The sequence below is a fragment of the Molothrus ater genome, chromosome 19 (genome assembly GCF_012460135.2).
Source record: "Molothrus ater isolate BHLD 08-10-18 breed brown headed cowbird chromosome 19, BPBGC_Mater_1.1, whole genome shotgun sequence".
Lineage (NCBI taxonomy): Eukaryota > Metazoa > Chordata > Aves > Passeriformes > Icteridae > Molothrus > Molothrus ater.
Window position 1 is genome coordinate 11,572,154 of NC_050496.2, and position 20,374 is coordinate 11,592,527.

Consider the following 20,374-nt stretch of genomic DNA (forward strand, 5'->3'; position numbering starts at 1 on the left):
ATCTCCCCCCACAGCCCCGGGCAAAGCCAAGCGCAGCCTCTTCCCAAGGCCTGAGTCACCAACGCTCTGCCCCCACTTCCCTCCCGCGGCTGCGCCCGTGATTATAAAAAGATGTCTCAATTAGCAAGAGCTGAGCAACCCCCGCAGCCTCCAAAGCCTTCCGAGGAAATTCCGAGCCGGCAGCAGCGAGCAACACCAGCAATGTCCGGGCAATCAAACCTCCTCTTGTTCCTATCCGAGTAACCTCAATCATCCTTTCCCCTTCCAAAGCAGCAGCCCCGGCTCTCCGGAGGGATCCCGGGCTGGAGCTGCCCAGGACACTCCACGGAGTGGAGCAGACAGCGCTGATTTCTGTCTGTGCCGTCGGCTGCAGGTCTAGACTGGTGTGGTCTTTTTGTTGTAGCCAGCAAAAGAAGGGAGTCATTCATTTTTTATTTTTTTTTTTCCAGGATTCACACAAAAGTGCTCTTGTGCATCCCAAACCCGGGCTCCGAGGGGCTGCGGGCACTGCCCAAAGCCCCGCCCGAGCACCTGCCCCGGGGCGAGACTTTTGGGGAAAGAATTCCCACGGCAGGGAAGGGAAAAGCCGTGTGCGAGTCCCTAAAAATAAACCCAAAAAACCCCACCAAAAAAAACCCAAAAAACGCAAAGGGCGAGGGGAAAACAGCGGCCACGCGCTTTTCCTTGGAGAGAAGGGGAAAACTCCACCAGGAGCATCCCGGGCAGGGGAAGGGACACAAAGGGGATGGCACAGGGGGAGAAGCGACAGCGGGTGCGGGCACCGAGGGGACCCGCAGAGCCCGGCACAGCCCTCCCCGTGCGGGGCGCAGGAGCCCCGTACCCCCGAACCGAGCGGGGCACCCACCTCCGCCTCCCGGAGCCTCCCGGAGCGGCATCCTCCTCATCCTCGTTCCGCAGAGCCTCAGCCCGCTCCGGGTATCGCCCCGCTCCGGGCACCGCCCCGCTCCCACCGGGAATATCCCCGGGAGCGCCGGGATGGGCAGCGGGAGCGGCCCCGCCGCAGCCAGGGATGCTCCGACTGCGGCGGCCGGGCCATTCCCTCTTTTATAGCCCCGCAGGGAGGGCGGGCGGGCGCCGCGGCTTCACGGGACTTGTAGTTCCTCCCCCCGGCCTAGAGCCGCCTCCCTCTGCCCTTCTGTCCCTCCCTCTCTCCCTCCGTCCTTCTGTCCGTCCGTCCGTCCGTCCCTCCGTGGGGAGGGGAGGGGAGGGCGCGGAGGAACCGAGGGTCGGGGGCTCCTCACCGGGACCCCGCCGCTCTCCAGGCTCCAGGGGAGGGAAGAGCGATGGTTTTGCCTGGAAAAGTCCGGTTTTCCACAGGATTGCGGGAGCTGCATCCCTGGCACAGCCAGCCCTAAAGTGAATGAGTAACCCCAAAACCCCGGCACGACCAGCGAGCGCTTCAATCGTGCCGGGTATGGGCTATTGTTTTGTTTAATTATTCTCCCAATTATTAATTTAACTTAATTATTAACCCATCCGAGGAATGATTGAGCAATTAACCTTGCTGTTGACTTCGGGGCTCCTTTAAGGCCCGTCCTCCCCAGCCCTGGGTGCTGGCAGAGTCACCCACGGGATGGAGCCGTGTCCCACAGGTTCCCTCTGCCCTCTGAGCCCCACGTGCTGTGGGCACAGCGGGCACAAGGAGGGGGTGGCACCGTGCCCAGTGTCCCCTCCAGGAGCTGGGACCGAGGGAAGGGTGCAGAAGGTGCTGCTCAGGGGGATGATCCTGCACAAACCTGCTCCAGGTGGGAAATGTCCCCTCCCAGCAGGGACAGGGACACGGATCCAGCCCCTTCCCACCTGCACCGGGCTGGGATTCACCATCCCAGAACTGCTGCTGAAGCAAAACCACAGAAGTTTTTTAGGACAAGGGAGGGGGCTGAGGGAGCAAGAGGGAGAGAGGAGGGGAAGGAAAAAAATCCCTCCTGGCAGCTTTTCAGGGCCCGAAGCCGGAGTGGAAATGCTTCCCTGCCCGTAATTGCTTCGAGAGCAGATGAATTTCTTGAAGAAACCGCAGCTGAAACGCTGCACAAATCACATTGTTGTGCTTGTGTTGGCTGCCTGCTGAAGGAGGGAAAAGGTCATCGTTTAGGGGATATTAAAAAGGGGGAAAAGCCATATTTTAGTGCTGTGCAGGAGGGGGCTGAGCTGCGTTTTCATAGCCACGGTCTGGAAATTCAAACCTGTTTGGCAAGAGGCAGAGCGAGGCTCACAGAGAGGAAAGAGCTGGGAAAAGGCTCCAAGGGATGGGGTTTATCCTGCGCTGGATCCCTGGAAATGTCCAAGGCTGGGTTGGATGAGGCTTGGAGCAGCCTAGGACAGTGGGAAGTGTCACTGATCCAGCACCACCTGAGCTGGGTGTCCAGAGGGCTCCTGTGGGCTCCCAGAGCATTGGGATTGGATACCTGGGATTTCCAAAGGCAAATTTCCCCTTTTTTGGAATAGAATTCTGAAGTTTTACTCCCTTTTTCAGTGGCATTTCCTTCAAAGCCACAAGCCTCCAGGACACAGAGCTGTCAGATATCATCTCCCAAAAAAAACCCCTGGAGCCAAAACCGGCTCTGCCACAGCTCTGATGGCGTAAGGGACCACGGCACAGCCCCTGTGTGCTGCCCAGAGACCCCCAAAGGAGCAGGAATTGCCATGGAAAGCTGCAGGGCTCGTTCCCAGAGGAGCCCGACGCTGATTCCTGGGATGCTCCCAGCCCTGGCTGTGCCACCGCGATGCTGGGAGGTGCCGGGAGATGCCGGAACGGGACCCAGCTCCAGGTGGGGCAGCATTCCCGGCCCTGCAAACAGGAGGGCATTGTGGGAAGTGCCAGCCGTGCCCCTTCCCGGCTCCTTGGAGAGCTCAGCATTCCTGCCCCGCATTCCTGAGCCGCGGGGAAAAGCCCTGGAATGCTGCAGGCGGGCGGGGTGGGCAGGGGAGGAGCAGCATCGCCCATGTGGGGGTGGGAGGATGGCAGCCAGATGTTCCCGAGGCATGGAAAACCCACTGGGAGCAGCTGGAATCGTCCTTTGTCCCCCAGGGATCTGCAGCTCCACGGTGGCGTGGAGAGCACAGAATCCCAGGATTATCCAGGCTGGAGAAAACCTCTGGGATCATCGAGGTCACCCTGCAAACATCAAATCCAACGTGGGAATGTGGGCCCTGGATCTGCTGGATCCGAGCTCTGGGGGAGCTTTGAAGGGAGGAAATCCTCAGTGCAAGGGCCAGGGACAGGGGAAAGGGTTCTGCTGGGAAGGGAAGAGGGTTTTCATGGGAAAAGGGTTTTCCTGGAAAAAGGGTTTTCCTGGGAAGGGAAGAGGGTTTTGATGGAAAGGGAACAGGGTTTTCATGGAAAAAGGGTTTTCTTGGGAAGGGAGAAAGGTTTTGATGGAAAGGGAACAGGGTTTTCCTGGAAAAAGGGTTTTCCTGGGAAGGGAAGAGGGTTTTGATGGAAAGGGAAGAGAGTTTTCCTGGGAAAAGGGTTTTCCTGAGAAGGGAAAAGGGTTTTGATGGAAAAAGGGTTTTCCTGGGAAGGGAAGAGGGTTTTGATGGAAAGGGAAGAGTTTTCCTGGAAAAAGGGTTTTCCTGGTTTCGCTGGGAAGGGAAGTCTTGTTCCTCACTCCAGGCATGGCTTTAGGCCTCCCAAGGAGACCACCAGGAGGATGGGCTGGCTCTGCTCCAGCAGAATATTCCCAATGGCCAGGAATTGCCAAGGAGGAAGGACTGGGTTGTTGACTCCTCCAGGAAAACAGGGAAAGCTCTGGGAAGCCACAGGAGCTGTGCCCTGGGAAGGGGGAGCCAGGAAATCTCTCAGTTCTGTCAAAGTCGTGTTGGTCCCAATGCTCTGTGGAGCAGTTTGGGGTCACAGCCCCAGCTTGTGCTGCTTTTCCCACCCCAGCTTGGGAATGGCACATCCATAAATCCACACCCTGGAATTTGCTGGTGGTTTTTCCCAGAGAAACGAGAAAATAAAGTGTTTAGTGATGGGCAGCGCTGGGAAAACGCAGGGACAAGGAAGGGTGAGCTGGGAATGAGTTCCCACAGGATGGCTGCTCCCTGTTCCCAGGGCCTGGCCAGCACAGTAACCTCTGCGAGTCCTCTGACCTTCAAATACCCTCCCCAGCCCAGTTAAATCCATATAAATATATGGAAATATGGGAACAAAAAGCTTTTTCTTTCCAGTGCTGAGAGTGCCAAGTGCTGCAGGAGCCAATAAAGAGCTGCTGCTCCAGGGAGCTGTGGCAGGTAAAACACAAACAGCCCCAATCTTTCCCCAAAACTGCAGCCAATCCTCAAATTAAAAAAGAAAAAAAGAAAAATAAAACTAAACCCAAGCCCCAAAGCCGAGGTTTGTAAAAGAGGAGGAAAATGTGGTTTTAGCTCTTGCCTGGTGCTGGATCCCAGCCTGGGAAGGAGCACTGGGAATCCTCAGAGGGAGCTGGAGCAGGGATGGGGAGCCCTTGGGGACACTCCTGTGCTCTGGGGACAAAGGGACGCGGAGCAGTCCCAGCTTGGCATTGTCCCAGAACACGGGGAGGATCTGCTGCCACCACAGCCCTGGAGTCTGAGCCCCTCAGGCCCTGAGCAGAGCGGGCGAGGCGGGAGCAGCTCCCAGGAGCAGGGACAGGGGCTGTGCCAGGGAGGCTCCGGGTGCATGTTCCAAAATTCCCGCTCTGCAGGAGCAGCCCGGCACTGCAGGGGCTGCCCGGGGCACTGAGGGTGTCCCCATCCCTCAGAAAGGAGCACAGGTGGCTCTTCCCCACCAGCTCTGCTTGACAGGGGCTGTTTGGGCTGAGCTTGGACTCGATGCTCCCGGAGTTCTTTTTATGGAGCCACAGAGAGAGGGAGAGCCGCTCCAAGCAGGAGCAGTTTGGTACCTGGAATTCTCTGCCCGCTCCCAAGAGGCTTCCCAGCAGCCTGGGGAGGAGCACGAAGGCAGGGCTGAGCTGTGTTTTGTGTCACTGTTTGCTCAGTGACACGGGCACAGAGCTTTAAGTGCCATGGCCAAGGTCACACGGGACACCTGGGAGCTTCCAGACCCTGCCCCATCAGCCAGGGAAGGGACACAGCCTCAAAGCCCACAGCAAATGTCAGATAAACCCCCCAAAATCACCACAGAGGGGACAAATGATGAACCCCAGGAGCCAAACCTGCTCCACAATGGGACAGAGACAGAAAATCCCAATTCCTGCCACGCCAGAGTCTGGATGGGCTCAGTGTTTGACCCTTAAACCAGGGTCAAACACTTAATGCTAAAAGGAGCCTTAATGCTAAAAAGTGCCTAAAATGAGCTCCCAAAATCACCACAAAGGGGACAAATGATGAACCCCAAGAGCCAAACCTGCTCCTCAATGGGACAGAGACGGAAAATCCCAATTCCTGCCACGCCAGAGTCTGGATGGGCTCAGTGTTTGATCCTTAAACCACTTAAAAGGAGCCTTAATGCTAAAAAGTGCCTAAAATGAGCTCCCAAAATCACCACAAAGGGGACAAATGATGAACCCCAAGAGCCAAACCTGCTCCTCAATGGGACAGGAACACAGAAAATCCCAATTCCTGCCACGCCAGAGTCTGGATGGGCTCAGTGTTTGACCCTTAAGCCACTTAAAAGGAGCCTTAATGCTAAAAAGTGCCTAAAATGAGCTCGGCTGGGGAGATAAATCCATTCTGTGAACCCGCCAAGGTGCCTCAGCCCCCACCTCTGAGGAAAAGGCAGCAGCAGCCCCCGGGCTGAGCTCTGAGCTGTGCTCCGAGGAGGAGGAGGAGGAGGAGGGCAGTGATTTAGTGTCTCTCCCTTTCTCTCCCCACACTCCTTGCCTCCTGCACAAGGATCCATTGAGAGGCTGCAGAACAAACGTTCCCTTATGCGGCTCCAAAAAACTCCCGGGTCGGTTTGTGTGAGGCAGCTGCCCCGGAGCTCGCTGTGGTTACTCATTAACCGCGGCTCCCAGGGCACGGGAAGGAGGAATCAACTTAATAGGCCCTAAAAAAAAAAAAAAGAAAAGAAAAAAAGAAAACAAACCAGCAATGAAAATAAATAAATACATCAGGATCAGGTGTCCTGGAAAAGGACGTGTTAAAAACAGGTGGCCCCGGGTGGGCTGAGGGAGCAGGGGGACAATGGCACCGAGGGAAATGTGTGGGGACAAAAGGGGACGATTTTAAAGGGGAGGGAGGGCAGAGGGGACAGAGAGGCGCTTGTGCTCCGCAGAGAGGGGTTTCTGTGCCCGGGCTGCGGGGCGGGATCCGCTCCCCACCCCAGCCATTCCCTGCTCCTGAGCATCCCCTGCTCCTGCCCCCGGCGTTTCCCAGGAGAATGGGGGCGGTTTCCAGGGGTCGCTCCCTGCCCCTGGCCGGGAGAGCCCCGCGGTGCCCTGTCCCTGCATCCAGATCCTGATCCTGGATCCATCCCCACCCTGCATCCCGCAGACCAGGAGCCTCCTCCAGCCCCGGGTGAGCTGCCCTGGCCATCACCAGCTCCTTCACCTGCTCCTCCTCCATCCCTTCCATGGAAAACACAACCCCTGGGTGCCTTCATCCCTCACCTCCCCCAGATGTGGATTCTGGGGAGAAAGGCGTTCCTGGAATTACAGACTAGGTTGGAAAAGCCCCCTAAGATCACCCAGTCCAACCTCCCTGAGCACTGCCAATGCCACCACTGCCCCTGTCCCCAGGTGCCACATCCACACGGTTTTCAGTCCCTGCAGGGACGGGGTCTCCAGCACCTGTGCCAGGGCAGGACAGCCTTTCCCACGGAGCTTCTCCCAGTATCCAACCTCAGCCTCCCCTGCTGCAACCTGAGGGTGTTTCCCATTGTCCCATCCTTTGTTACCTGGACAAGAGCCCGACCCCAGCTGCATTTGTGCAGCCCCTGGGCTCACCTGCTCCATGGACAGGGTGCTGTCACAGACACATTTTATGACAAATCCTTTCCTTAGGATCTTTTCTCCTGAGAAGCTTCAGCTTCCCCATGTTCTGCTGCTCTGGAATGTGATTTGGAGAATTGTTTACCCAGCATGTGAAATTGCTTTTACTTGATGACCAATGACAGCCACTTGTGTCGAGGCTGTGAGCAGCCACAAGATTTTATTATCACTCTTTTTCATTCCTTGCAAGCCTTCAGATTAAATCCTTTCTTCTATTCTTTTAGTAGAGTTCTAATATATCATTTTCTTTTATTTTAATTTGTACCATAAAATAATAAATCACTTCTGAAACGTGGAGTCAAGGTTCTCATCCCTTCCCTCATCCTGGGACCCAGGTCCAGCCTGTCCCCAACCTGTGTCCCCGAGGTGGAGGCACCTCCCTGCCAGCCCTGAGGCCACAGGAGAGGGAATTCCTGACACCTCCATGAGATCCTCAGGGAGAACCACAATTAGAGCGGGAATAAAAAGCTCAATATTGCTGGGAGCAGAACGCTGAGCTCCCTGCCAGGCCAGCCGGTGCTGCAGGGGAGCAGGTACCCGGCGCTGGAGCTCCTGTGGGATGAGGAACATCTGGAGCTCAGAGGCACAAGGCAGCCTTTGTGCAGCTGGGAAAGGCCGTGCCAGAAGGCAGCACTTGTTTGGGACAGCTTCGGGGAGAGGGGGAGGGAAAAGGAAAAGGGAAAAAGAGCAGAGGGAAGGAATCTCAGCCTCCCCCCGGCCCATTCCCACCTCCTCCGAGGGGCTCTCTGCATCCCTTTCCCCGCGGGAATCCCTGTGGGCAGCACCCTGGGGCTGGTCCTGGCTGTGTTAAACGATCAAATGAAATCGTTTGGGCTCCTTTTGGCTCTGGGAGGGCCATCATCCCCTCCTGGCTGGCGGCATTCCAGCAGCAGGGATGTTTCCCTGCTGGGATTATCAGATAGCCTGAGCTGAGAAGCGCTGATCAGATGCTGATCCCAAGGGTTGGTGTCCCTAAGGAATATCCCAGGCACAGGGAGCTTGGGAAAAACGGAGCTGAGGATTCCTGTGGAGGCTCCTGATGCTTCTCCTCGTGGGATCTCGTCCTGCTGAGCACAGACAAGCCTGGAACCTGGAATTTGGGAATTTCACACCTCTCTGGAGCCGCTGCAGCCCGGGATACGCAGGGGTTTTTTGGGGGGGGGAGGTGGCTTTGGTCACCTCAGAGGGAAAAACGTCTCCAATGAAATTGGAATGTTCCAACGGTGGCAGAGGCTGTGGACTGGGAGCTGGGGTCCATGAGAGAACTGGAGCTCACTGGGAGGACTGGGAGCTCTGCCCACACCTCCCCCAGGGACAGGGGCCTCATCCCATCCCAGGCTCTGCTCCAAACCTCCGAGCGCTCCATGGATCCAAAAAGAGCTGGAGCTGCTGCTGGCTGCACCAGGGGAGGAAAAAAATCCCCAAAATCCCCCCAAAATCCCCCCGAATCCCTTTGTCTCTTCCACCCACCAGAGCTGCAGAGCAATTACCGAGCCCCCGGGGGTTTCACACGCAATCGCAATCGCAGGGGCCTCCTCCTGCTAACACTTCATTTGTTTAATGACTCGCGAGGCCCGCGGGGCTCCTCGGTGTCAGCGTTCATCTCCCTGCTCTCCCAAGGATTTCATCTCCGCCCAAAACTGGGGGGTTTGGTGAAATCCTCGCCAAGACAAGATTTAAGAGATGTCCCCCAAATTCCCGGGCTCTCTGGCCTCCAGGGACACACCAGCAATGCTGGATTCAGGGAAAGGACCTGCAGATCCTCCTGGATTTGTGTCCATCCTCCAGCAGAGATGAGCTGGGATAAATTAGACCAGGAAAAGGAAAGGAAAAAGCCAAATATGTTGTGAGCTGTGATTTGTGTTTGAAATCCAACCCCACTCCTGCCAGCCTGGCCTGACACATCGCGGGGGGAGGAGCTGGGATGCCCCAGCCTTCACTGGACTCTAAACCTTGGGAAAGAAAGGGAAATAAAAAAAGTTTGGGAATGCTGATGGTGTGTCCTGGGTGGGGGGAGCAGCACTGGAATAGCAGGATGGGGAGTTCAGTGGGATTGGGGTCCTGGAGGAGATGTGGGGTTCAATGGGATTGGGGTCCTGGAGGAGATGTGGGGTTCAATGGGATTGGGGTCATGGAGGACATGGGGGGTTCAGTGGGATTGGGGTCATGGAGGAGATGGGGGTTCAATGGGATTGGGGTCATGGAGGAGATGGGGGGTTCAATGGGACTGGGGTCCTGGAGGACATGGGGGGCTCCAGTGGGATTGGGGTCCTGGAGGAGATGTGGGGTTCAATGGGATTGGGGTCATGGAGGAGATGGGGGTTCAATGGGATTGGGGTCATGGAGGAGATGGGGGTTCAGTGGAGGCTGATATCCCAGAGCAGTTGGGATCCTGGAAAAGATGGGATCCTGGAGAAGCTGGGGGTCCTGACAGAGGTGGGACCCTGGCGGAGATGGGATCCTGGAGGAGATTGGAGTTCTGGTGGAGTTGGGATCCTGGTAGAGATGAAGGTCCTGGGGAAACTGGGGGTCCCAGTGAAGTTGGGATTTTTGAAGAGAAGGGGTTCCTGATGGAGGTTGGGGTCCCTGGAGGAGCTGGGGGGTCCCTGGGAGAGCTGGGGGTCCCTGGAGGAGCTGGGGGGTCCTTGGAGGACCTGGGGGTCCCTGGAGGAGCTGGGGGGTCCCTGGAGGAGCTGGGGGGTCCCTGGGAGAGCTGGGGGTCCCTGGAGGAGCTGGGGGTCCCCGGGACACCCCGGGCTGTGGGACACCCCCACCCCAGCCGTTACCAGCACCTCCCTCCATTGTTTCCCAGCCCGTGTTTTTCCCTATGACCTCACCTTCCCTTGGCTCCTGCTGGTGATTTTATGGCAGGGAAATGATTCTGCAGCCAAAGGAGAGCAGACCCAGGGCTCTCTTCCCCCCCAGCCCGGGTTTGTTTCTGCCCCAGGCACAGCTCAGGGACCGTGTGAGACGAGCTCGGAGCTCCGGTCAGGAACGTCTTCCATGTTCCTGCAGGAACACGAGAGGCAGCAGCCAGAGGTTGAAACAATTCCTCCCCAGGAACCAGCCCTGGACACAAAAGCTTTTCAGTTATCATCAGCATTTTGTAAGATTATGTTAAAATAAACCTTCAGGCTCCATTTCCTGCTCTGGAGATCCCCCTGGCAGGATTATGAGGCACAAAAAACACTTCCCAGAAATCTCAACCAAGGCCGCACCAGGAATGTTTCCCCCCTGTTCTCACACAAACCCTGCACGCTGTAAAAGACTCAAAACAAGAAATGAGGCACTAAAATGGGAGCTGGGCCAGCTGCAGATCCCACAGCGGGGATTTTCCCTCTTTTCCCATTAGGAACAACCCTGTGGGTTGAAGAAATGGAGTTGGAATCCTTCTGGGACCGATGGGATTTCACCTTTCCCACCTCACGCAGCTCCTAAGGAAGCACATGGAGAACATCCCCCTGAGGTGGCACAGTGAAAATGAAGGATTTCAGGTAAAAGAACCAGGAAAAAGGGAAGCAGGAGCTCATCCGTGGATGAGCAATCCCAGGAATCCAGCAGGGACACAAGCACGGAGCTGTTCAAGGGCTGGTTGACCATGCAAGACTAAACAAACCTGCTGAGGGAGAGCCAATAAATACCTGAAAAATAACTGGAATTCAATTAAAAGTTGGGATTGTTCAGCCTGGAAAAGAGAAGAGTCTGGAGAGACCTCAGAACCCCTTCCAGGGCCTGAAGGGGCTCCAGGACAGCTGGAGAAGGACTGGGAACAAGGGATGGAGAGACAGGACACAGGGAATGGCTTTAAACTGACAGAAGGCAGGGAGGGATAGGATATTGGGAATTGGGAATTCCTGGCTGGGATGGAATGGCTTCCACTGCCAGATATTGGGAATTGGGAATTCCTGGCTGGGATGGAACGGCTTCCACTGCCAGATATTGGGAATTGGGAATTCCTGGCTGGGATGGAATTCCCAGAGCAGCTGTGGCTGCCCCTGGATCCCTGGCAGTGCCCAAGGCCAGGCTGGACAGGACTTGGAGCACCCTGGACAGTGGAAGGTGACCCTGCCCATGGTGGCACCGGATGGGATTTAAGGTCCCTCCCAAGCCAAACCATTCCAGGATTCTCCAAAATCTCCTCTCCAAACTCAATAACCCCGCACACAACATCTGCCCTGGCAAAAGCACACCCTGAGCCCAAATCCCCTGCGTTCCCCAGGGCCAGGCTGGGGCTGGAAGGAGGAACCTGCAGGAGGGGATTGGGGCACGGGAACGCAGCACCTCCAGGGGGATTTGGGGGCACGGGGGGGCTGCGAGGGGCCAGGGAGCATCAGGAGGCTTCAACTGTGGCACGGCTGCCAAGGCCAACAAAGCCGCGCACGAAGAATAGAAGTCATTGATTCGGTCTGCAGCTCGGGATTGCTGCCGTGCCGAGGGAGGGGCGTGTTATAAATTATCAAATCGTGAGCCAAAAGTGATCAAAAATTTAGCAAAGATTTATTAATTTGTCTGCGAGACCGAAGTTCGGTCTTTGAAACCATCACGGACAAAAAGAGAGCGTCAGGCCTGGGTTGGGTGCTGGGTGAACCTGGACCTGACCTCCAAAATGCCAGCGTCTCCCCCGTTCACCCTCGCAAGTTTTTATACAGTTTATTCTGCCCGAGGCAAAGATGACAGAATTTTCTTTGTGTCTCTTCACATGCAGAGCTGTTGCTTTCCATGTGCAGAGGTGGACAAAAGCCTCGTCCAGGTGTGTCCTCAATCGACTCCAGAGGAGCCGTGTATTCAGATGTATCAGGGTGAAAGCGATAATCGCTTTTGGGTGGTCCCTGACAACTCGGGAAACCAGGGATCATCGCCCTGGAAGCTTCTATTCTTACGTTAAATCTTAACGTGTGTACGGGAACCGGATGTATATGAACAGGACACTGCTCCCGGCCAGGATGGTCAAAAGACATGGTTTGGATTTGACAATATTTTATACCATACATTAATAGCATGAATTATCACTGCCATATACTGCAGGCGGGAGGTGCGATCCATCCCTGTGTGCGGCTCGGGGCTGCTGCCGTGCCAGGGAAGGCTGAAGGGAGGGAGGGAGGGAGGGAGGGAGGTGCGATCCATCCCTTCCCAGCGGTGACTCAGGTGCCGCGATCCGCCCCGGGCGCGCATCGCGCACGGCGAGCGGCTCCAGCCGCGGGGCTCATAATGGGATTATTGTTCCCTTTGCGTGCAAAGCCTCGCTCGGGGTTGCCGTCCCCGCCCTGCCCTGCAAACCGCAGCCGCCTGCGCCTTCCCAGCCCCCGGCACGGCACGGGCCGCCCGGCCCCGCTCGTTCCTGGCATCCCCGAGAGCCGTTCCTGTGCCCTGAGTCACCGCCGGCTGCCGGGGAGCACCGCGAGCAGCTGGGAGGGAGACAGGGGACATCCAGTCCCATGGGACCATCACAGGGGACATCCAACCCTACAGGGACCATCCAGCCCCACAGGGGTCATCCAGCCCCACAGGGGTCATCCAACCCTACAGGGACCATCACAGGGGACATCCAGTCCCATAGGGACCATCCAGCCCCACAGGGACCATCCAGCCCCACAGGGACCATCACAGGGGACATCCAACCCTACAGGGACCATCCAACCCTACAGGGACCATCCAGCCCTATAGGGACCATCCAGCCCTACAGGGATCATCCAACCCTACAGGGACCATCACAGGGGTCATCCAGTCCTACAGGGGTCATCACAGGAGACATCCAACCCTACAGGGATCATCCAGTCCTACAGGGGTCATCACAGGAGACATCCAACCCTACAGGGATCATCCAACCCTACAGGGACCATCACAGGAATCATCCAGTCCAGCCTCTGCCCAGACACCCCAAGAATCCCACCCTGGACCTGGAAGGGAAAAGGGAGAAGGGAAAAGGGAAAAGGGAAGGGCACTGCACACCCATGAATCCCTGGATGAACACAGGCCCTGCTCCCAGCTATCAGCAGCCTCCATCCTCCACTGGGGATCAATTCCAGCCCAGCTCATCCCTCCTGGCTCCAGAGGAGCTTCCCTGGGGATTCCTCCACCACCTCCTCAGCAGCCACCGATGGTGCCGGTCCCAGGCAGCCCCTCCATGGTTTGGCCTCTGAAACACACACACAAAAAAAAAAAACCAAACCCAGAATAAAAGCAGAAAAATGCACCCAGCCCTGCATTCCTGGGCTTTTCCACAGCCACGGAGCTTGGCCAAGCCCTGGGAGCAGCAGCTCCTGCACAGGCAGCAGCAGAGCCTCCAGTGCCAAGCACAGCCACCCCCGGGGCTGGGAGGAACTGGGGGATTTCCCATTCTTTCCCCATTCTTTTCCCGTTCTCTGGTCGCCCCGTTAATCAGCAGGGCTTGGAAAACCCCAAAACATCCAAAAAACAGCAGCAAAGGGGCCACAGATACAGGCTGGGGGTTGGGGTGGGAAAGGAGAAGAAAAAAGAAAATAGAAAATAGAAAAAAGAGAAAAGAAAAAAGAAAGGAAAAGTAAAAGAGAGAAGAGAGAGGAAGAGAAGAGAAGAGAAGAGAAGAGAAGAGAAGAGAAGAGAAGAGAAGAGAAGAGAAGAGAAGAGAAGAGAAGAGAAGAGAAGAGAAGAGAAGAGAAGAGAAGAGAAGAGAAGAGAAGAGAAAGGAAAAAGGAAAGGAAAAAGGAAAGGAAAAAGGAAAGGAAAAAGGAAAGGAAAAAGGAAAGGAAAAAGGAAAGGAAAAAGGAAAGGAAAAAGGAAAGGAAAAAGGAAAGGAAAAAGGAAAGGAAAAAGGAAAGGAAAAAGGAAAGGAAAAAGGAAAGGAAAAAGGAAAGGAAAAAGGAAAGGAAAGGAAAGGAAAGGAAAGGAAAGGAAAGGAAAGGAAAGGAAAGGAAAGGAAAGGAAAGGAAAGGAAAGGAAAGGAAAGGAAAGGAAAGGAAAGGAAAGGAAAGGAAAGGAAAGGAATGAAATTTATTTGGGGGGTTTGAAGTTTTAACTGGAGAGGGGTCACAGCTTAAGTTTCCCTCCAACCACTCCTAAAATTTATTCTGATTTTAAGATCAAACTCAGGAATCTAAAGGTATTACTGAAAAATCACTGGGGGGAGGGAGAGATCCCCAGCTAGAATTTGGTATTTTGTGTGTGAGCAGCTCACAGGACATTTCCAACCCCTCCAAAGGCTGAGTCTTCCCCTGGAAGGGGTGGAAAGGGGGGGATGAACCTTCCCTGTGCCCAGCAGGAGCTGTGATCCCGGGGTTCCTCCCCTTTTCCATAGCAGGGACACGGGCTGGGGGCCCAGGGCCATCCCCAGGATCCCAAATCCCCTCTCCAGCCATGGGGTCACTCCCCCAGAGCCCATCTCCATGTCCCAGGCCGTGGCTGGGTGTTTCTATCCCCTCTGCTCCCAAATTCCGCTTTTCCATGGCCATTTCTTGTCCCCAGGGACAATCTCAGTCCTGGCCCTGTGGCAGCTTCCCCTCACCCCAAGGAATGGGGAGATCATTTCATTTTCCTCCAGAGGACAAACAGAAAAATGGGATTTTCCTCTGGGATTTCTGCCTCCCTGCCTGCCTGCTCCTTCCCAGGGCTCCATCCCCATCTGGCCTGGCTGCATCCAGGCAGGATTAAATGCTTGATTTGGCATTATCTCCCAGAAATCTGATTACAAGGCTGCCTCCAACTCTCTAATGGGTTTTTTTTTTTTTGTACCAGCTGGCACCAAACGCCAGGAATTAAACCAGGAAACGTCCCTGACAGGCTGGAGATCCCCAAGCCATGGACATCCCAGAGGATTTGAAGGTTTTTAAGCTGGAGACAGAGAGCTCAGAGCTTTCCAGAGCCTCCAGCGTGGGTGGAATTAGGGAGAGCGCTGGGAATGGGGCACTGGGAGGGCTCTGATCCCCAGCTGTGGCAGATCCCTTCCCTCTCATGCAGGGACAGCTCTCACCTTTCCAAAAGAGGGCCTGACCCCCCCCTGTTTATCCTGCCAAAGGCTGAATTCCCAAATTTCCCCTGTGCCTGGAGGGACCCAGCTCAGCCCCGCAGTTCCAGGGATGCACACCCAGGGTGAAACTGCCTCTCCTTGGCTTTTCCCTTCTTTTCCCAGCCCCAAGGAAGCTTTCCCAGCCAAGAGAGGACCTTGGAAAGCCAGGAGCAGCGAGGCTGGAGAGAGGAAACCCAGCAGAGTGCAGGGAGGAGGAGCAAATCCGTGGATTTATGGCATGGGAACAGCTCCGTGCAAACTCCATTTCCCATTTATTGAAAGCAATCACAGTTAAAAGGTCAAATCCATCAGCAAACAGGAGCTTTGGATCATCCAGAGGGACACACAAAGGAAATCCAGCCAAAAAAAAAAAACCAACAAGGACTGAACAAAATGGAGAGCTCAGCTTATTCCAGCCTGTTCCCTTTGTGGGGACCAAAGGTGGGTCTGGAACATCCCAGCCCCAGTTCCAGAGCAGCAGGAGGCAGCCAGGGGATGCAGGTGATGCCCCAGGAGGGTTTGGGGAAGCAGGGACACGGGCTGGGGGTCCAGGGCCATCCCCAGGATCCCAAATCCCTCTCCAGCCATGGGGTCACTCCCCCAGAGCCCATCCCCATGTCCCAGGCCGTGGCTGGGTGCTTCTATCCCCTCTGCTTGGCCCTTTTCAGGGAGTTCTGATTGCTGGAAGCAGCAGCTGAAAGCCAGAATCCCTTGGAAGCCCAGACAGCTCCACATGGAATTGCATGGAAAACACTCAAATCCTCCTTTCCTGGGGTTTTTCCCGTAGAAAACCCCAGAGCATTGGACACAGCACATTGGAGCAGTGCCCCTCTGAGACACATTCAGGAAAAAATGACATTTCCCTCTTGCAGAGATCCCAAGAAGATTCATCTTTATTTGCCTGGACCATCTCCATGCATCCAAACCAATTCCCTGCAGTGCTCCTGAGGAGCAGCAGGATGTGGGAGACCTGTGATCCCACGGCTCATCACCGTCCCAATGCCTTCAACCTTCCCAAAAAAGGGTGCAATTCCACACTCCATAAGGAGATTGCTCCATTTCAAGACCCCAGACCAGCCTCCACACGGGGCAGGGAATTCCCAACCCCTGACAGAACAGAGAGGATCAGAATCCCAAATGCCTTTCCCTGGAGAAACCAGCCCAGCATCATCCACCGCCCCTTCCAAGAGGAAAAGCAAACCAGGACCTGGGAGGAGCCACCCACGTTTGTGCTTGGAAACCATCGGCAGGAGCTCAGAGGGGAGGGGGAGATACAAAATCAGAGGAAATCAACACCAAACCAGATCCCAAAGTTCTATGTACAGATCCAGTCCCGGGCCAAGGCGTGCGCGGCTCCCGATCCCGCGGCGCGGGCTCTGCTGTGTCCTCTGGGAATGCAGCCCTGCCCTAGCCCAGCCCCACATCCAGGGACATCATCACCACAAAGCCCAGGATGGACGTCCAGGATGCCAATTTCCCGTTGCCACTGCAGGGAGAGGGGACAGGGGAGTGTTGGGGCAGGGAATGCTGCTCGTGTCCCATCCCAGCCCCGATGATCCCAGCCCTCCTGCCCATGGGGAGGGAGCACAGCAACCCCACGGCTGCATCCTGAGCCCCCCAGGATCCCAAACCCCATCTCCATGGGGTAACTTTCCCCTTTTCTCTCAGTTTGCTGCCTGGAGGATTCCCAGCCCCTCCATCCAGCCAAGGAGCAGAACCCATCTCTGTCACAGACACATTTTATGGAAAATCCTTTTGCTAGGATTTTTTTCTCCTGAGAAGCTGAGAGGCCTCAGGAACAAAATGTAAGCAATGGTTATCTGCTGCTGTGGAATGCAACAGGTGCATCTGGGATTGGGCTCATGTGGTTGTTCCTAATTAATGGCCAATCACAGCCCAGCTGGCTCGGACTCTCTGGTCAGTCACAAGATTTTGTTATCATTCTTTTCCTTCTCTGCAAGCCTTCTGATGAAATCTTTTCTTCTATTCTTTTAGTATAGATTTAATATAGTTTTAATGTAATATATCTCATAAAATAATACATCAGCCTTCAGAAACATGGAGTCAGATCCTCGTCTCTTCCCTCATCCTGGACCCCTGCAAACACCACCACACATCTGCACTGTGCAGCCTTGGCTGGGTGTTTCCGTTCCCTCTGCTCCCAAAGTCCCATTTCCCACAGACCCTCCCTGCTCCCAGGGGTAACTGGGACCCCCCCATTCCCTGGCATGGGGAGGGAGCACAGCAACCCCACGGCTGCATCCTGAGCCCCCAGGATCCCAAACCCCATCCCCATGGGGTAACTTTCCCCTGTTCTCTCTGTTTGCTGCCTGGAGGATTCCCAGCCCTCCCATCCAGAGCCCATTTGCACTTCCCAGCCTTGGCTGGGTGTTTCCATCCCCTCTGCTCCCAAACTCCCCCTTCCCACGGACCCTCCCTGCTCCCAGGGGCAAGTGGGACCCTCCCACAGGTGAGGGGGGCCTCACCTGGTCTGTGCCTCGGGAATGATGTCGTCCATCACCACGTAGACCATGGCTCCAGCAGCGAATCCCAGCGCGTAGGGCAGGAGCGGCTCCGCCAGCACCACGGCCCAGGCGCCCAGGAGCCCGGCCAGGGGCTCCACCATCCCACTCAGCTGCCCATACCTGCCAGAAAAACAGCCAGAACACGCCTGGAGAGCTGGAGCAGGGCTGGCACAGCCATCCCAAAGGGGTCAGGGGCTCACATCTCCCCATCCCTGCTGTTCCCGGTGCCCGGGAGGAGTCAGACACTGCCACACCTGGCCAAGGCACCTGGATTATGGCACCAGGAAAGGGTTGGACATAACAATTTTGATCATTTCCCAGCTGAGTTTTCCAGGCAGGATCTAATTCCTGTCCCCAGCAGCTCTGTGGGATTTGGGGATCCAGCTCCAGGGCAGAGGGAACAATTCCAGTCAGCACAACTCAGCCCCAAAGAGGACACCTGGCCACTCCTCCAGGACACCACGTCCTGCCCACTCCTTTTCTTTCCCTCTAGGATTGTTCACACCTCTGGACCACGGGAAATCCTTTCTCAGCAGCAGCAATCCTGCTGCAAGTCCCAGCCCTTAAGGAGGTGGGTGGGAGGAAAGGAAAACAAAACTTTGGAGCAGTTTGGGAGCCTCCCCCTCCCTCCATCCATCAGCAGAGCAGGGCAGGAGCAGGAACGCAGCTCCTGCTCCCAGGGTTTGTGCCCTTGGCTTTTGCACCTCAGGGAAAAGGGGGGAAAATAGAGGTGGGGTTGAAATGCAGCCTGAAGGGAAAGAAAAATGAAGTGACGTAAAAATTATATAGTAATAATAATAATAATAATAATAATAATAATAATAATAATAATAATAATAATAATAATAATAATAATAATAATAATAAAGGCAGGGCAGGAGCTCAGCACAGGCACTGAAATGGGATGTGGTGATGGTTGGGATCAGGGATTCAGGGCATGGGATTCAGGGATTCAGGGATCATGGGATGTGGTGATGGTTGGGATCAGGGATTCAGGGATCATGAGGCATGGTGATGATTTGGATGAGGGATTCATCCCCTGGGATGTGGTGATGATTTGGATCAGGGATTCATCCCTGGGATGTGGTGATTGCTGGGATCAGGGATGCATCCCCTGGGATGTGGTGATTGCTGGGATCAGGGATTCATCCTTGGGATGTGGTGATGGTTGGGATCAGGGATGCATCGCTGGGATGTGATGGTTGATCAGGGATGCATCCCTGGGATGTGATGGTTGATCAGGGATGCATCCCCTGGGATCCAGGGGCTGGGATCTGGGCTTGGAGGGCGTGGAAGGAGCAGGACAGTGCTGGGGAGCTGCAGCACCCCCAGCAGCAGAGGGAACACAGCAGATCCAGAACGGGGCTGGATGTGGGGGCTCGGAGGCAGGAGGGGCTGGTGCCGGCTCCTTTCCCTGCAGCACAGGCAGAGCTCACCAGAAAGCTTTCCAGGTGGAAAATCCAGCGCCACGCAGGGGCAGGCTGACAGCCAGGCCCTCTGGGAAGTTCTGGATCCCAATCCCAATGGCTAAGTTCCTAAAAAAAGCACAAATAGATCCATTTGTTTATGTCAGGGGGGCAAAGCTCAGCCTGGGATGGGCTGCTGGGATAAAGGGACGTGATCAAGGATTCAGTGGAAGAGCTCCCAGCCCCAGTGCCCAAGTTTAACAGGATCCCAGCAAATTCCATCCCCCAAGAGCTGCAGAGCTTCCACCAGCTCCAAGCACCAGCCCACGGAGCAGCAGGGAGCAAATGGAGGAGAGGAGATTTGTCCTGGGAGGCCCTGGAGGGATTCCAGCCCCAGGATTCCTGGAGCTGCAGCATTCCCAGTGCTGCACCTGGAGCAGCATTCCCAGGAAATGCAGCATTCCCAGGAGCTGCAGCATTCCCAGGAGCTGCAGCATTCCCAGGAGCTGCAGCATTCCCAGTGCTGGCACTGGAGCAGCATTCCCAGGTTTAAGGGGGCTCAGCTTCCTCCCTCCTGGGGGGCTTTGCCAGAGGGGCCCCAACAGCCACAGGGCTTTGCCTTCCCTCTTTTTTTGCTTTCCCTTTTTTTCCCCTTTTTTCTTGCTTTCCCTCTTTTCTTGCTTTCCCTCTTTTTTTTGCTTTCCCTCTTTTTTTTGCTTCCCTCTTTATTTTGCTTTCCCTCTTTTCTTGCTTTCCCTCTTTTTTTTTGCTTTCCCTCTTTTCTTGCTTCCCCTCTTTTCCTCCTCTTGCATCCCATGGAAAGGGAACACTTGGAACCTCCGGGGTCAAACTCAGCAGAGGGGAGTGCAGGGCTGTCCATCAGTCACGGAATCCCAAAGTCCTGGAATGCTTTGGGTGGGGAGGGATTTTAAATCCCATCCCGTTCCACCCCTTGCCATGGCAGGGACACCTCCAGCGTCCCAGGCTGCTCCCAGCCCTGCCCAGCCTGGCCTTGGGCACTGCCAGGGATCCAGGGGCAGCCCCAGCTGCTCTGGGAATTCCATCCCAGGGCCTGCCCACCCTCCCAGGGAAGGATTTTGTCCTCATAGGGAGGAATTCCCTCCCTGAGCAGCTCCCATTGGGTTTCTGCTGGAGCTGTGCGTGGCTGGGGTTTGGGATTTTGGGGGAACGTTCCAGGCACCAAACGGGGCATCCCAGGCTCCCCACACATCCCTGTTCCACCCCGGGAGCCTTTCCCCGCCTTTGCTGGGCTCTGTTGGTGGCACTGGGGGACACCAAGAGTGGCACCAGCCTGGGGGGCTCCAGCAGGGAGGGGTTGGGCTCTGAGTGATCCCCAGAGAGACCCCAGAGCCTCTCCCAGCTCAGTTCCTGCTCCCTTTTTACACCCCCTCGTTTCCTATGAGTAAAATAAGCCCGGTGAGAAAAAACCTCCCTGGGTTGTTTGAACTTCTCCCAGGGTTTACAGAAGAGGGGAGGGCCAGGGGGAGAGGCTCTGGGTTTCCCTGG

At 55.7% G+C, this 20,374-nt stretch overlaps 1 protein-coding gene and 1 long non-coding RNA gene across 2 annotated transcripts in view; both read right to left on the reverse strand.

Annotated features, from left to right (window-relative positions):
• The window catches only part of LOC129046891 (uncharacterized), a 40,585-nt gene extending 39,561 nt beyond the window's left edge, over positions 1-1,024 (reverse strand). Inside the window, exon 1 of the long non-coding RNA XR_008508734.1 lies at positions 866-1,024. This is a non-coding gene — a long non-coding RNA (uncharacterized LOC129046891). The remainder of the gene's footprint in view (positions 1-865) is intronic.
• A 14,767-nt stretch (positions 1,025-15,791) lies between these two features.
• Positions 15,792-20,374, reverse strand: part of SLC39A11 (solute carrier family 39 member 11) — an 81,968-nt gene continuing 77,385 nt past the window's right edge. Inside the window, exons 8-10 of the mRNA XM_036394801.2 lie at positions 18,878-18,976; positions 17,403-17,561; positions 15,792-16,402 (exon numbers count right to left, since the gene is read on the reverse strand). Coding sequence (XP_036250694.1) covers positions 16,324-16,402; positions 17,403-17,561; positions 18,878-18,976 — 337 coding nt within the window. The 3' untranslated portion in view covers positions 15,792-16,323. The remainder of the gene's footprint in view (positions 16,403-17,402; positions 17,562-18,877; positions 18,977-20,374) is intronic.